The 14997-nt window shown below is 40.0% G+C and overlaps 1 protein-coding gene across 1 annotated transcript in view; it reads right to left on the bottom strand.

The window, feature by feature from the left end:
- The window catches only part of piwil1 (piwi-like RNA-mediated gene silencing 1), a 141190-nt gene that overhangs the window by 59668 nt on the left and 66525 nt on the right, over positions 1-14997 (bottom strand). Inside the window, exons 8-10 of the mRNA XM_034192708.1 lie at positions 7880-7988; positions 4384-4510; positions 661-778 (exon numbers count right to left, since the gene is read on the bottom strand). Coding sequence (XP_034048599.1) covers positions 661-778; positions 4384-4510; positions 7880-7988 — 354 coding nt within the window. The remainder of the gene's footprint in view (positions 1-660; positions 779-4383; positions 4511-7879; positions 7989-14997) is intronic.

Genomic DNA, 14997 nt, shown 5'->3' with positions numbered 1-14997 from the left:
GCCTCGGGACATTGAAGTCGCTGATTTTTCAGTACCAATTCAGTTCATTTTTTGGAAAATCCGTACCGGGCGGCACAGACAATTTGAACCCGAGAGACGAGCAGAAATTTGCCACTACAGTGGCTTAAAACTCTTGGTTGTGGTGCGGAAGAAACAGCCGGGCTTCAGCTCAGAAACCTCCCCTCCACCCTCGCCTCCTCATGCTCAGCAGTAAACACAGCAGAGAGCATGCAGCAGCAGTTGAGAGGTTTCACAGACGTGGCTTCTCTCCAGTATCGGAAGACGCTGCAGGTATTTTTCGATACTTGAGTTACGTTGGTATCGGAAGCCGATTCCGGATCGGACCCAATTTTATTCACTAACATCACATTCCACGTGTTTTTTTTCCATCAGATTTGAAATTTTAATCAACAGGTGACCTGCTGATCGGCAGGAGATTCTCATCCCTGCAATATTGATTTCTTGAGACACATGTACTTTGTGACTATGTCAAACAGGAAATTGTCTCTATTTGTGTCTGAAAGGCAAAAGGCTTGGATTCCCAATTCCTTTTGTGCACAAATATCTCAACTTATATAAAACCGTGCTTGCAGCTTTTCTGCCAGTTAACCATGTGGTATAACAATAAGTTTCAGTTTGTGACATGTTGATTTCACTTACTTGTGTATATTAGTGATAAATCTATTCAGGCGGGTCTCTCTTTGGTCTGGGTTCAGCCTCGTGTGGGAGCTCAGGTCCCTCATGATGGTAAAGTCACCTCTCATCTTGTCAGTCAAACCTGCGGGTGGGGTGGAGGGGAATACACTTTATTTTACTACAAGTACTGGTGGATTATTTGGTTAACGTGGACAATACAACAATGGTGGTATCCAAGGGGAGTTGTTTCTGTTTTCCCCTCCTGGGTACTTCACATATTTTATGACAGTAATGTAGAACTGAATTTTTTCAAGCGTAAGCAAGACAGACATCAAAACAAATTCGAGTGACAACATACACTGATTAAGTCATATATGAAAAACTTTCAATATTAAATTAACAAGCATTATATGCGCTTGCGTACCTACAGACTGTGCCCTGACTGTCGTTTTCAATATGAAACTCAATTTGACATGACAAAATCCTGAACAGTCCGTTAAGTGTCAATGTCCAGCAGGTTGCTAAGTGGTCTTTTTCATGTGGACTCCTGGGTAATGCTGAAAGGATGGGTTGTTTCAAAGGATTGGTACAAACTGAATACAGATCAGCCTTCCCAGTGGCGGTTCTACACGGAATTACTCCCCGGGCGAGACCCCCTCCAAGCCCCCCCCCCAAAACAATCCACAAAATTTTGCACAGCCATTTTTTATTATGTTATTATTAGTTTTTACATTTTAGAAGTGCCCCTGAAATTGCTATCAAAAGACTGCAAGCTACAATATAACTCTTATACAAAAGATCCATGAATTGTAAATTTGAATAAACATGCCCTTACATGCTAAATATCTGTCAGACGCTTTATTAATCTGTCTTTCAGGGAGGAACAATTAGCTCCTTGGTTACTGCCTTGAATTCGATGCTTGGCACACTTTTAGCTACGACTGGTTAAACTATGCTTCGTCACAAAATAGAGTTCTAGTAAATGGCAAATATTTGTCTTTGAAACTACCTACAGATATGACAATACCAGGCTAACTGCAGGCCCCAACATTAACCCAAATGATGGATATAAATAACTTAACTTGCAACAGTTTTGTTACAAGCATGAGTCATTCTTCTACTGAAGCATGTGTTAATTTCACACACATTACTACTTTAATATTTGAGATTTCTCACCTAAAATATCCACCCAAAAATAACAGAAATTTATGTTTGCACTAGTTAAAGAATTATTGTATTTCCCTGTAACTAGCCAATTTATCTCACAATGTCTCATAGTGGTGCATCCCTCTGACAAAGTCCAGTTTATGCCATTTAGCAGTGTGTAAAATAACTTTAAAAAGCCAGACAATTTCTGATCATTCTGAGTACAATTTTATGGTGAAATCAGATCTTGTGTTTGTTAAAACTGAATTATTGTAATATAAACAAACCAACTTAGCAAGGCCAAGAATAGAATTACTGGACACACACCTGAGCACTGGATGTCACTGGCCAGTACAAGTGCCGTGGGCTTTGGGGCTTGCTGTTCCTAATCCATGCTCTGGACCCGGGTAGATTAGTCCATTTAATATTAATTTGATGACATGTTTCTTCATCTTGCATCTTGTGTTCATCCAAGGTTTTGTTAATGAAATCAAAACCTAACGTGCACAGAGCTTTACCGGGGAGCTCTTGCCTTTGTCTATGTCCCCGCTCCAACCATGTTCACAAACATTTTTTTCTTTTTAACACCACTACCGATGTCTTTAACGCGGTCTTCGTCCTCTCAGTAATTTTGGCCATGTTACAGACGTAACTCGACAGACCAGACTTGCAGAAACTCAAAACGCCCACATCCAGGTACTTTCAGTGACTTTAGATATTAAAGATTCTGATTGGCTTAAAGTTCGCTGTTGTACAAAAAATAACCAATGATGTTGCTCATTTTAACTTTTGCCATTTCGACAGCGCTATTTTGTTTACCATGCATATGAACAAAGATTTAACTCGCACAGATGACCCTCGCTGCAACCCCACCCCCACCCCCCAAAAAACTAGCCTTCAACGGATTTACACTGATCTCAGAAATGGCCCACAAAACTCTGAAACCCGCTGATCTGCAGAAAATTCTCATCACTGACCCCTAGTGGCTTGTGAATATTCTAAAGTGTTTTGAAAATTGTTTAAAAAGGACTCCAAAGTCTACTGTAACACATAATCAGTATTAGACTGTAATTTATAATGTAACACTTGCTGGATATCAGGGAAGTTGATACAGGTGATACTTCTTTTACTGGTTAAGTGGTCTTTGGTCTGAAAAGATTTGAGAAAATGATACCGACTGATGTGGCAAGAAATAATGGCAAGATAAGTAGTTCAGTCCTAGATGGACAAGATTTGATCCATATGGGAAAGAGGGCAATTAGACAAGTTTCGCTGTGATTTTAGTCCAATCTGAACAGGTCAATTTCACAGACTGCACACTCTCATTTGAGGAAACGTGAGCAACGTTTACCTTTTACAGAACAATCTGTTGAGGTTACCTGCAATAATACCAATTCTGTGCGCCTATACAGCAGTAAATATTCCATCATATCCTATAAAAAGTTTTCCGCAGTTTTCCTCAAGTACAGAAATGCTTTAGACATTTGAAAGACAAACCAATCATGCAGCACGTATTTGACACTAACAAAAAAAAAAGTTGGCAATCCTCAACAGTATTGATATGTTGAGCTCATGATTGTCATAATAAAAAATTTCATGTTTAAATCTCAGTTTATATTCTTAGATTGTTTTTCATTAAAAGTAAATAATCCTACATTTCATAGAGATGTTAAGACTTCTATAATTTAAGAAAATTTTTTAAATGGAGTAGCCCTTCATGTAGTTTCTCATCCTTCATGTAGCCCTCAGCCCCAGAAAGGATGGAGACCCCTGGTCTACATTTTCCCAAAAATTGTAAATTTTGTTAAGAGGAACTGCCAACAATACTAAGGTGAATCGATCAAAACTATCAGAATCCATCAAGAACTTGCAGGAAAAAATTGGGGGGATGGGGTAAAGATGAATCACATACATACGCGCGCACACACGTTTTGGGTGAAATTCATGTTCACCACCATAAAAGTCCATATTTGCTAAAAAAAAAAAAATATATATATATATATATATATATATATATATAAATAAAAAAAATTGTAATTTCAAAACTCGGATAGAATTGTGAACACTGGTTTTTCATGAAGCAAACAAAATCACCTGAAACAAAATCCATAAAGAACTGAAAAAGAAGCATCATCTATGAATTGTGATAGGTCTTGGTGACACATGGAAGTATTTTTTGTCAGATATTGCACAAGGTGAAAACCTAGTTGAGACTAACTACATATAAATGTCTCAAATCTTTTGGAAATTTTTAATAATTACAGCCTGCACTGCTCCCCCCCCCCCCAAAAAAAAGTAGTCATTTCCCACCATATGTGGGACAGTAGTTCCTCAGCTCAGACCAGCCTTGAGGAGCCTCTCCAATTTCATTTATCAGAATGCCATCCTTTAAATCTACAGGGTTTTTCCTGCTTATTAAACATGTAAATACAATATATAAATCTGCAACATATTAAATATATAAATATTAAATGCAAAAAGTGTAATCCAACTTACACCAATGTGATGTGTAATCCTACCAGTCCTACCTAACTTGGAAACGTGTTACGTCATAGAAGTTGGAAGCATTTAAACATTGGATTGAAGAAATTGGACGTTAACCTGTAAGGTAGCAAAACTCGGGAATGAGCAGTGCTGGGCCAAGAGGAGCTGAGCCAGGAGGACCTCTCCTCTTCAACTGGCTGGCCAGCAACACCTGATTTGGATCAGTGACTTCCAACCCATATTGCTGAAAAGAAATTAGAGATATTCATGAAAAATCAGACACCAAATGACCATGAATTAAGGTACAATTATGTCCTTGTACTGTACACTGAAATAATATCTTGAAGACTAATTATTTCCCTTAAAGTTGTGCAGGAATTTCAACTTTTAGGTCAATAATATTTTCTTTACATCTTTATCCCCATGAGCAGTTTTGAGGTTCAGCATCTCTGTCCAACAACACTGATAATTCTCCAGACATCACATGCCATTATTTGCCTGATTTTGAAGAGACATACAGTCAGCCGTTCTTCCGGTTGTGCTGTTAACTGGCACAGCCAGAATTAAAAATACATCAAATATGTGCAAACCAGACTGAACTTTCTTCTTCTATCGGCTGCTTCTGTTAGGGGTTGTCGTCACAGCAGATCAATCACCTCCATCTCACCCTGTCCTCTGCATCTTCCTCTGTTCCACCAACCACCTGCATGTCCTCCCTCAGCACATCCATAAACCTCCTCTTTGGCCTTCTCCTCCTGCCTGGTGGCTCCATCCTCAACATCCTTCTCCCTATATACTCTGGGTCCCTCCATGTCCAAACCATCTCAGTCTCACCTCTCTGTCTCCAAACCATCCCACCTGAGCTGTTCCTGTGATATGCTCATTCCTAATCCTGTCTATTCTCATCACTCCAAAAGACAATCGCAACATTGCCAGCTCTGCCTCGTCTTTTTGTTAGTGCCACCATCTCTAAGCCGTACAACATAGCTGGCCTCACGATTGTCTTGTAAACTTTCACCTTTACTCATCACAAATCACTCCTGCCACCTTTCTCCACCCTGCCTCACTCTCTTCTTCACCTCTCTACCACACTCTCCATTATTTTGGACAGTTAACCCCAAGTATTTAAACTCATCTACTTTCACCACTTCTACTCCGTGTAACTCCAATGAAATGTCATCTGGACCAACTGCGTTTCTACTCTTCATTCTCTTTGTAGGTGCTCGACTTCATCCTTACTAATCTCTTCTGACCTTTTTCTCCTTATGCTTTCCTGGACATCTTCGTTTTACCACCAAGTCTCCTCATCTTCCTTCCAGACGTCACACCTAGTACCTTCCTAGCTGTCTCCCTCACCACATCTGTAGTACTTTTCAAGTTGTTCAAAACTGCTTTCCTTCCATCCAGTGCCTCTCACCTGCTCACTAAATTTCGCACAATCTTCCTCCTTGAACTTCTACAATCTGATCCATTTTTGAGCTTTCACTCTCTACCTCTAAAGTCATCCAACAAACCACCATCCTGTGCTGTCACTCTTGGGTTCACTTTCCACCAACTCCCTCAGTCCAAAAGTGTCCTTTCTCCATCTCGCAACCTACCTGTGGGGCATATGCACTGATATTTGTCACCCCTTCCGTTTCCAACTTCACACATCACCCTGTCTGATACACTCTTAACATACTCTTCCCTTAAAATTACCCCAACACCATTTCTCCAGCACCATGATACAACTTGAACCCACCGTCTATGCTCCTGCTCTTACTTCCCTTCCTCTTGGTCTCTTGCACACACAATGTCTACCTTTCTCCTCTCCATCATATCAGCCAACTCTCTCCCTTTACCAGTCATGCTGCCAACTAGGGCTGCAGCTATCGATTATTTTAATTATAGAGTATTCTGTCGATTATTCTGGTGATTAATCGAGTAATTGGATAAAAGTACTTTTGTGTTTTTTTGCATCAACAGTCCAGGGCTCTCCCTAAGCAACAATGTCACCACATCATCACAGATTGTCAAATTTAGTTTATCCTTTTCTGTTTTCCTGGGTAATCATTTATTTTTTCACATCTTTACAAGTTTTGGATCTTTCCTGGTGTCAGGAGCTCAGCCAAAGTCAAGCCAAAGTCTTCACATTTTGCTGAAATGGCGATGGGATGTGACTTTGTTTTGGTTTTCCCGAACTTGCAAAATTTAACCATTTGAACTTTTTTTTTTGAAGTTGGTGAACTGGGTCCCTGCGTGATTTTTTTTTTTTTTAACCCTCTTTCTCTGCGATTCAGCCCATGCATTTCAGCTGGAGATTGAACACACAAGCCTTGCAATCAGGTTTTTTTATTATTATTATTTTATTTGTGTTACCGTGTTTGTTAAGCGATTTTTAGTCTACATGGTTGGGTTGGCTTGTTTTGTGCCGGCTGCCCTATTGGTGCAACCCTACTTATTTATCCTTGCTTGAGATCGGCACTCAGTGTACTGACTGCACAACCCGTGTGGCTGAGATTTTTTTCTGCCCTACACATTTATCCGGGCTTAGGACCAGTGTCGCAGACCGAACGGTCCACTCCTATGAATTGGTCCGCCCTGCCTCCACTGCGCATGTGTCATTTCAGAGCTCAGTAGCTTATCCAAGATAGTGTCTTCACCCAAAGCGATCAAAGGGAATAATGGGTTTATTAACCATTAGATAAGGTAAAGCCTCTCATTCTAAAGTCACTTTTAAGGAGAAACGAGGCAATAATCGGTGATGCTTTGAAATGACAGGAGCAGTGAACACAGCAGCAGCTCGTCATGGCTGCTGTGCTCTGATCGCTTCCTTCATCTTTTATTATGAAATAATGCTGAATTTATGTGGAAATGATTGTTGTACAAAGCTTCAGATATCTGTCGCTGAGATAGATGATGATTGGAGTACAGTTTTAAGCAGAAACGAGGAGATAGTCGGTGAAATACTGCCGACACTCTGAAATGATGCATGTGCAGTGAAGGCAGGGTGGACAAGTTTTTAGGGGGACCGTTCGGTCTGCGACACCGGCACTCAATGTACTGACTACACACCCCATGTGACTGGACAAACTAAATAAATACATACCTTGCAACAACCACATACTGATTACTTTACTTCTGACACTGCAGTCACAGAAATATGCTGTTGTTGAGTCTGGCTTCTTTACACTTTTTATATGACTCATTAACCAGCCGATTGCTATAGTCACCTTTGGCCCTTTTGATTCTTTCATTTGTCTTGGCACAGTCAATAAGCATGGACACTGGTAACTGCTTCAAAGTCCCCCCTCATGGTCACACACTTGCAAAAATGAGACAAATTTGCATGGCTTTCTTGTAGACGTGTAAAAATAAAAGTCAAATACTAAACAATGGGACTGGTAATTTGGGCGACTACCAAAATACAGTGGACGTTGATAAAGCAATGCATTCGGAGTCAATTTTTCCTTAAATCCGGTATGGGGAATTGGCAAGTGATCCAACTGAGGTGTAGTCTCTGCTAATGTGGTCCCTTGCTGGAATGCCTGTACAGGACGCTTTGTCCAAAAGACGCCACTAATGATTTTTCACAGTTTCATCTCAGTTACACAAATAGTTAAGTGACACTTACATTCTTGACATAGTTGCTGAAGCTAATGTCAGTATCTCCCCTCTTGAATGTGTTGAGGGGTGTTTGGTCCCATGCGATGTCATCAATCCTGTAGGTTCTGTTATTGTACCTAATAAACAGGAAGATGCATATATGCTTTGGACCATATAAAATGTCTGAGTAAAGGTTCTTTAACAAATCAAGAGAAATGTGGTCCAAACACACTTCAGGATGTTTTGCATCTTTTGGTTGACTAAATAGGATTAATAAATGGAATAGTTTTGACCATGATGAATGTTTGGTCTCCAAAATAAAGGTCAAAAAGGTTGATGTCCATTGGATTCTATGACATGTTACCCTGTAACATAACTAAGCATGACAGATGGTGCAAACTATTCCTTTTTAAAATGCTATTAACTCAACCAATAATTGTACAAACTGAAAATGACCTTTGTCAACCATTTTCGCTGTCCCCCCCCCCATAACTCCATGGAATTCAGTCATAGATAGTCCAAACTATACCTTTTTGGAATCTTTATGATCAGACAAATAATGTGGTATATACGAGGTCTGTCCATAAAGTATCGTATCTTTTTATTTTTTTTAAAACTATATGGATTTGATTCATATGTTTTCACATCAGACAAGCTTGAACCCTTGCGCGCATGCGTGAGTTTTTCCACGCCTGTCGGTGACGTCATTCGCCTGTGAGCACGCCTTGTGGAAGGAGTGGTCCCGCCCCGTCGTCGGATTTTCATTGTCTGGAAATGGAATGATTTGGGCTTTTTTCCATCAGAATTTTTTCAGAAGCTGTTAGAGACTGGCACCTGGAAACCATTCGAAAAATTTATCTGGCTTTCGGTGAAAATTTTAGGGGCTTCACAGAGAATAAGGTCTGTTAGTACAGCTTTAAGGACCCCTTTAAGGACACTCGGCGCACCGCGCTCCGAGCTGCGACGACGCGGCACAAGCCACCGGACCATTTCTAAACGGATGGCTCTGTGGATACGAGACCGTCGTGTGCTCTTTGTCTGGTTATCACAAGCTGTGCTTAAAGCTGTACTAACAGACCTTGTTCTCTGTGAAGCCCGTAAAATTTTCACCGAAAGCCAGGGAAATGTTTCGAATGGTTTCCAGGTGCCAGTCTCTAACACCTTCTGAAAAAATTCTGATGGAAAAAAAATCCTTTTCATTCCGCCATTTCCAGACAATGAAAATCCGACGACGGGGCGGGACCACTCCTTCCACAAGGCGTGCTCACAGGCGAATGACGTCACCGACAGGTGTGGAAAAACTCACGCATGCGCACGAGAGTTCAAGCTTGTCTGACGTGAAAACATATGAATCAAATCCATATAGTTTAAAAAAAATAAATACAAAGGTACGATACTTTATAGACAGACCTCATATATATATATATATATATATATATATATATATATATATATATATATATATATATATATATATATATATATATATATATATATATATATATATAGACTGCGTGTCTGCTCCAGTGCAGAGTCCTGGTGCAGGGTGCAGACACACACTGTCCCAGCAGTCAGCAGGCTCCAGGGGCGAGTACACAGGAGTTCAGGTAGAGACCCCCCCCTCCAAAGTCCAAAACATCTTTTTCTACTTTTTTATTACACACTCTGAGCAAGAACAAGCAGGAATTTGTGTATTTATCTGGAAAGCATGACCTGATTGAAAAGTAATCAGGTTTTGTCAGCATATTTTAAGTCATGCCATCCTCAGGAAAAGATTTTGGGTGTATTTTTTTTGGGGGGGGGAGGGGGGGGGGGAGATGTGCCACAGTTTTTAGTTTAACCACAGCAAGGACACTCAGAGCAGAGTTTGAAAGAAAAGAAAAGGTTAAAAATATGTTGGAATCCTCTGCACTGAGGTCGCTGTGTCGTTACAGCGACGACACAAACACACAGCGGGGTGACCCGTAATAATTCTGGCCTTCTTGTCTCCTGCTTTCTGTAGGAGGCAGGGCTCAGCCCACTCCATCAGGTGCTCATGCAGCAGTGAGCCAGCAAGCTGAAGTAACTGCATTATTCCATGCAGAATGTTTGTAAGAACCAATGGAATTTGTTGACTTCTTTTGCACCAAAAATAGCAATCTATGCAAAAGTGTACCGATCCGTATTTATACTGAATCACTGACCCTGTACGAGACTGCTGCATGGACTTTAGGCAGACAACACAACAAACTAATTACTGTTAGATAATATCTGTGCTAATTCTTTGTTTTACGTTAGCTATTAAGTTTTACTCTATCATCTGTCCAAGTTTCAGACACGACGAGAGCTCCCCCTGTTGGTGGGAGCCAGTAACATTAGAAATGTGAGACTAAACCACACCTATGTTAACACCCACAAGGTATAAAAAGTGTTGTATGACTCATTTTAGGGGCCTTTCACAAGATGGACACTGTGAGGGTCCCAGGCCTGGTTTCTAACATGACCTTGAATAAAATCAAAATGAGGAATACAATGGTTTGGTTTTTGGTAAGGGGCAGAATTTTACATAAAAACAACCAGGCAGAAATAACAATTGGTGCCGAAACTCGGGATGTAATCTGTTCCCGGTGAATGCCGACGATCCATGTGAACTTTTTACAACCAACAGAAAAGCACCTTTCTTAGGTAAGCAAGAAACCTGTTATAATTGAATTTCTGCAATATTGAATACTATAAACATTAAGGTTGGTTGCACAAAGTGATGGTTTCCATCTGAAATTTCTGTAGTTAACTTGAGGAGTTGTTGAAGGTCACGGTGGAAATGTTTTTTCCTTTCCTCTAATATTTATGGTTATTTTAGTAGTTGGGGAATAAGTCCAGCTGTTTGTTGTCCAGCTGATGCGGAGGAGAAGAGCTCGACGTGGGGGAGGGCGGGTCCCCCATGCCGTCTTGTACGACGAGAGACTATTACTAGGAGTGATTCGCCTCGGTAATGAGCCTCGAATGTTTGTTATTTTTCATAAATGTGGGGTGGCTTATGTTACAGGGGCGACTGTGCGGTTCTGTGGAGTTAAAATTGGGTGTAGGACAACGAGGTTAGTTTAGTTTTTGATAGTATTGTGTAGTAATGAATTATGATGTTCTGATTGTTTCTTTTAATGCATGTCAAATTCTACTCACGTGAGGTTGGTTTGGATCCATGTTGATCTGTTTAATTGTGGTGTTATATGTTTGAAACTTTTCATTGCATTCTGACTAACAAGTTAATTTTAATGTTTGTTACGTACTGCAGTCTTTGTCTTTTCTGTTTAAATGAGTATATTTGGGAGAAAACGGGGTTGTTGCTTGGTAGCGTGGTCTGTTCTTTGTCCTGTCGGAAGATAATTTATGATCGGTTCGGCGCGGGGTTTTCAGCAAGGTCCCATTTTATTTGCGTTAGCTGCTAAAATGCTAACTGATCTTAAAATAACGTAAAACACATTGGAACGGCACCAAACAAAAGTTCCAGCATCATCACCTTGCCCAATGTAGATTCGAGATTCATCACTGAATATGACTTTCATCCAGTCATCCACAGTCCATGATTGCTTTTCCTTAGCCCATTGTTACCTTGTTTTTTTCTCTTTAGGTGTTAATGATGGCTTTCGTTTAGCTTTTCTGTATGTAAATCCGATTTCCTTTAGGCGGTTTCTTACAGTTCGGTCACAGACGTTGACTCCAGTTTCCTCCCCTTTCGTTCCTCATTTGTTTTGTTGTGCATTTTCGATTTTTGAGACATATTACTTTAAGTTTTCTGTCTTGATGCTTTGATGTCTTCCTTGGTCTACCAGTATGTTTGCCTTTAACAACCTTCCCATGTTGTTTGTATTTGGTCCAGAGTTCAGACACAGCTGACTGTGAACAACCAACATCTTTTGCAACATTGCGTGATGATTTACCGTCTTTTAAGAGTTTGATAATCCTCTCCTTTGTTTCAATTGACATCTCTCGTGTTGGAGCCATGATTCATGTCAGTCCACTTCATGCAACAGCTCTCCAAGGTGTGATCACTCCTTTTTAGATGCAGACTAACGAGCAGATCTGATTTGATGCAAGTGTTAGTTTTGGGGATGAAAATTTACAGGGCGATTCCATAATTTTTTCCTCAGAACTGAGTGATTCCATATTTTTTTTCCCTCTGCTTGGTCTAAAAAAGTAACCGTTACTGACTGCCACAATTATTTTTCTTGATTTCTTATAGTGTTTCTTAAAGCCAGAAAGTTGCCATTTGAAATGACTTTAGTTTTGTGTCATGTCTGTGATCTGCTTTTTTTCTACAAAATTGAACTGAATGAACATCCTCCGAGGCCGGTGATTCCATAATTATTGCCAGGGGTTGTATATATAGGTACCGATTGAGTCACAAAACTTTTGCGGATTGGCTCATCGAATTATTTCATCAATTTTTAAATTTTAAAACACGTTTGAAACTTAATTAGCGCAAAGCCATGCGGGTTAAGCTAACCTAACCTTTCTTACTGCTCGCTCGAGGTTGCGGCTCCGATAAACGAGAAGAAGGGGAGGAGGAAATCCCTCCCTTCCGAGTCTCCAAGCATTTTGGGAGGTGCTGCCATCTATCGGCAGGCAGACTCTTGCATTTTATTAGGTTTTAATCGTTCGATGACTTTTAAACATTTTTATAATACATATGTAGGGACATTTTTGATTTTTAAATTTGATTTATTGTGTCTCCTTTGGTTTGGCAAGTATGTGAATGTGTGTATGTGTAAGAGGGTAGGCTGAAAAGTTCTAAGGCTCACTATAATGCAGTTAATGCATTACTCCTTCATGGGGAGCCTTAGAACTTTTCAGCCTACCCTCGTATATATATTAAAAATTAAATTTGTTTATATTCCATTTTGTTCTTTTGATAGAGCTGGAGGTGGCAGAGCTGAAGATGTTGAGACTCTGTTTGGGAGTGATGAGTATGGACAAGATTAGGAATGAACATATCAGAGGGACAGCTCAGGTGGGACGGTTTGGAGACAAAGTCAAAGGCCAGATTGTGATGGTTTGGACATGTGCAGAAGAGGAACCAGGGTATATAGGGAGAAGGATGCTGAGAATGGAGCCACCAGACAGGAGGTGAAGAAGGAGGTGTAAGAGGAGGTTTATGGATGTGCTGAGGAAGGACATGCAAGTGGTTGGTGTTACAGAGGAAGATACTGAGGACAGGGTGAGATGGAAACGATTCATCTGTTGTGGTGACCCCTAACGGGAACAGTTGAATGAAAAAATGAATAATTGGCCTTTGCTATCTTTTGATTCTTCATGTTAATCTCTTACTTGTATCACTCAGCTTTTGGCATTGTAGTGATTATGTAATCGACTTTTCTGAGTGGAATTGATGAAGACAAATTTATTTGAGAAAAAAATAAGTCAAAGATTTAAGTTAATTGAAAGCATGAAATGCCTAAATTTTTAGCTTAATTGAATTATGGGTGTCGTCTAGATGTTAATGTTTCGACTAAACATTCATATTTGTTTTTCAGATTTTGAACTTCTTTTTGCAAGGAATTTGAAGGGGAACTTTGCAATGTATTAAATTCAACCAGTGAACTAGTACCTGGTATTCTTTGGGACTGACTGTTTTAATTTGTTGAATTCATTCATCAGGGGATTGCCAAACGCCTTTGTCTCCTGTGGCAGAAAAACGCCCTCTCAGTGGCCCTGCGACTCCCAGCCAGGTGGAAGTGGAGAATTTTGTTTCGTTTTTAATTTCAGGTATGGAGGACGACTGCAGTGTGGAGTCTGGATGAGACGGGGACTCTTTGATTCTTCCTGAAGAACAGAACATACTAAAATAAATCAGCAGAGATCTTGGAGGATCATTGACATTTTGGATTGGACTTACCTGCACATTATGTTGTCATAAAACATTAGCTCAATAGTAGATTTAGTTGTATTGGAACATGTTGTGGACTTCTACGACCTTTGTCACACCAATGAAATTGTTTGTCTATAATATGAGTATTTATGTAGTGATATTGGTTGTATCTTCTGTAGTGCATTCCGAGTAGATGAATAATTAATTGAGGTGAAATTATGTAGAATACTAGGTGATGTTCTTTGGAAATTGTTATGGCGTATATTGCAGTGGAAATCGTATGACAAACTGACTTACGTTCAGATCTTGTGAGATGATTTGTGGTGTTTTCCTGTACAGGTAATAATGACAATAGATGAGTAATCAAGTGATATGGCTAACCTGTATTAGAGAGCTACTGCAGGATTTCCATCTTTTTTTATGTGACTACTGATGTGATGTTGTGATTCTTTTCAGGGCCTCCATTTAAACTGGGTGGAAGGAAATCTATGATAGGGACAGACGGAGAGGAACAATAAGAGGAACAGGGCACCTTAGTTTGTTGATATGCATGAGACAGAATGCCTGGATGAGGCTAGCGCAAAGATAGCGCAACCCAGAATTCCTATAGTCAAATGTAACATATCAAACAACGAGAAAGTTAGGGTAAAGGTAATGAGAGTTGGGGGACACGGGGGGAGTAAAATAAAAGATCTGCCTAGAAGGGACAAAGGTTGGTATAATAGCAGTTTGTTTCCCCTCAAACTATGACTATTTTTTGTGGGCTTCGCAGTGTTTGGGGGTCACTCTTAGGATTATCTTAGAGTCATGTAATTAGGATCTCAGTTTGAGTTAAGATATATCCGCGCGGACTTTGTTCTGTATGTCGGCATAACATTTATGATGTGGTGATATGATTATCTATATTGTGAGTCACTTTTGTGTGGATTATAGTCACTAACTGGGACTCTTGTTGCAGTTAAGAAATGAGAATCATCCTCCGTTCCGTTCACACAGCCGAACCGCTGCACGGCTCTCTGGCCGAGATGGTCCGGTCGTAATTAATAACTTCAAAATGAATTGCTGCTTTAAATAAAATGACACCTCTTTAAACCGTTATATTACAGACAAGAAACTACATTTGACTAAAATGTTTTCGATCTCCCAAAATAAGGCGTGCTGCATTCTTTATGAATTACATCCTGATGTGCAGCATAGCTGACTGAGCTCAGCTCAGATGTATGGAAAGACATTCAAGCCAATAATGTCTGAAAAGAAATGTTGTGGACAAAAACTACAGATTTTATTTATTCCTGTTTATG

The sequence above is a fragment of the Thalassophryne amazonica genome, chromosome 17 (assembly GCF_902500255.1).
Source record: "Thalassophryne amazonica chromosome 17, fThaAma1.1, whole genome shotgun sequence".
In the NCBI taxonomy this organism is placed as follows: Eukaryota; Metazoa; Chordata; class Actinopteri; order Batrachoidiformes; family Batrachoididae; genus Thalassophryne; species Thalassophryne amazonica.
The sequence above is the reverse complement of the archived record's forward strand: the minus strand, read 5'-3'. Positions and strand labels throughout refer to the sequence as shown.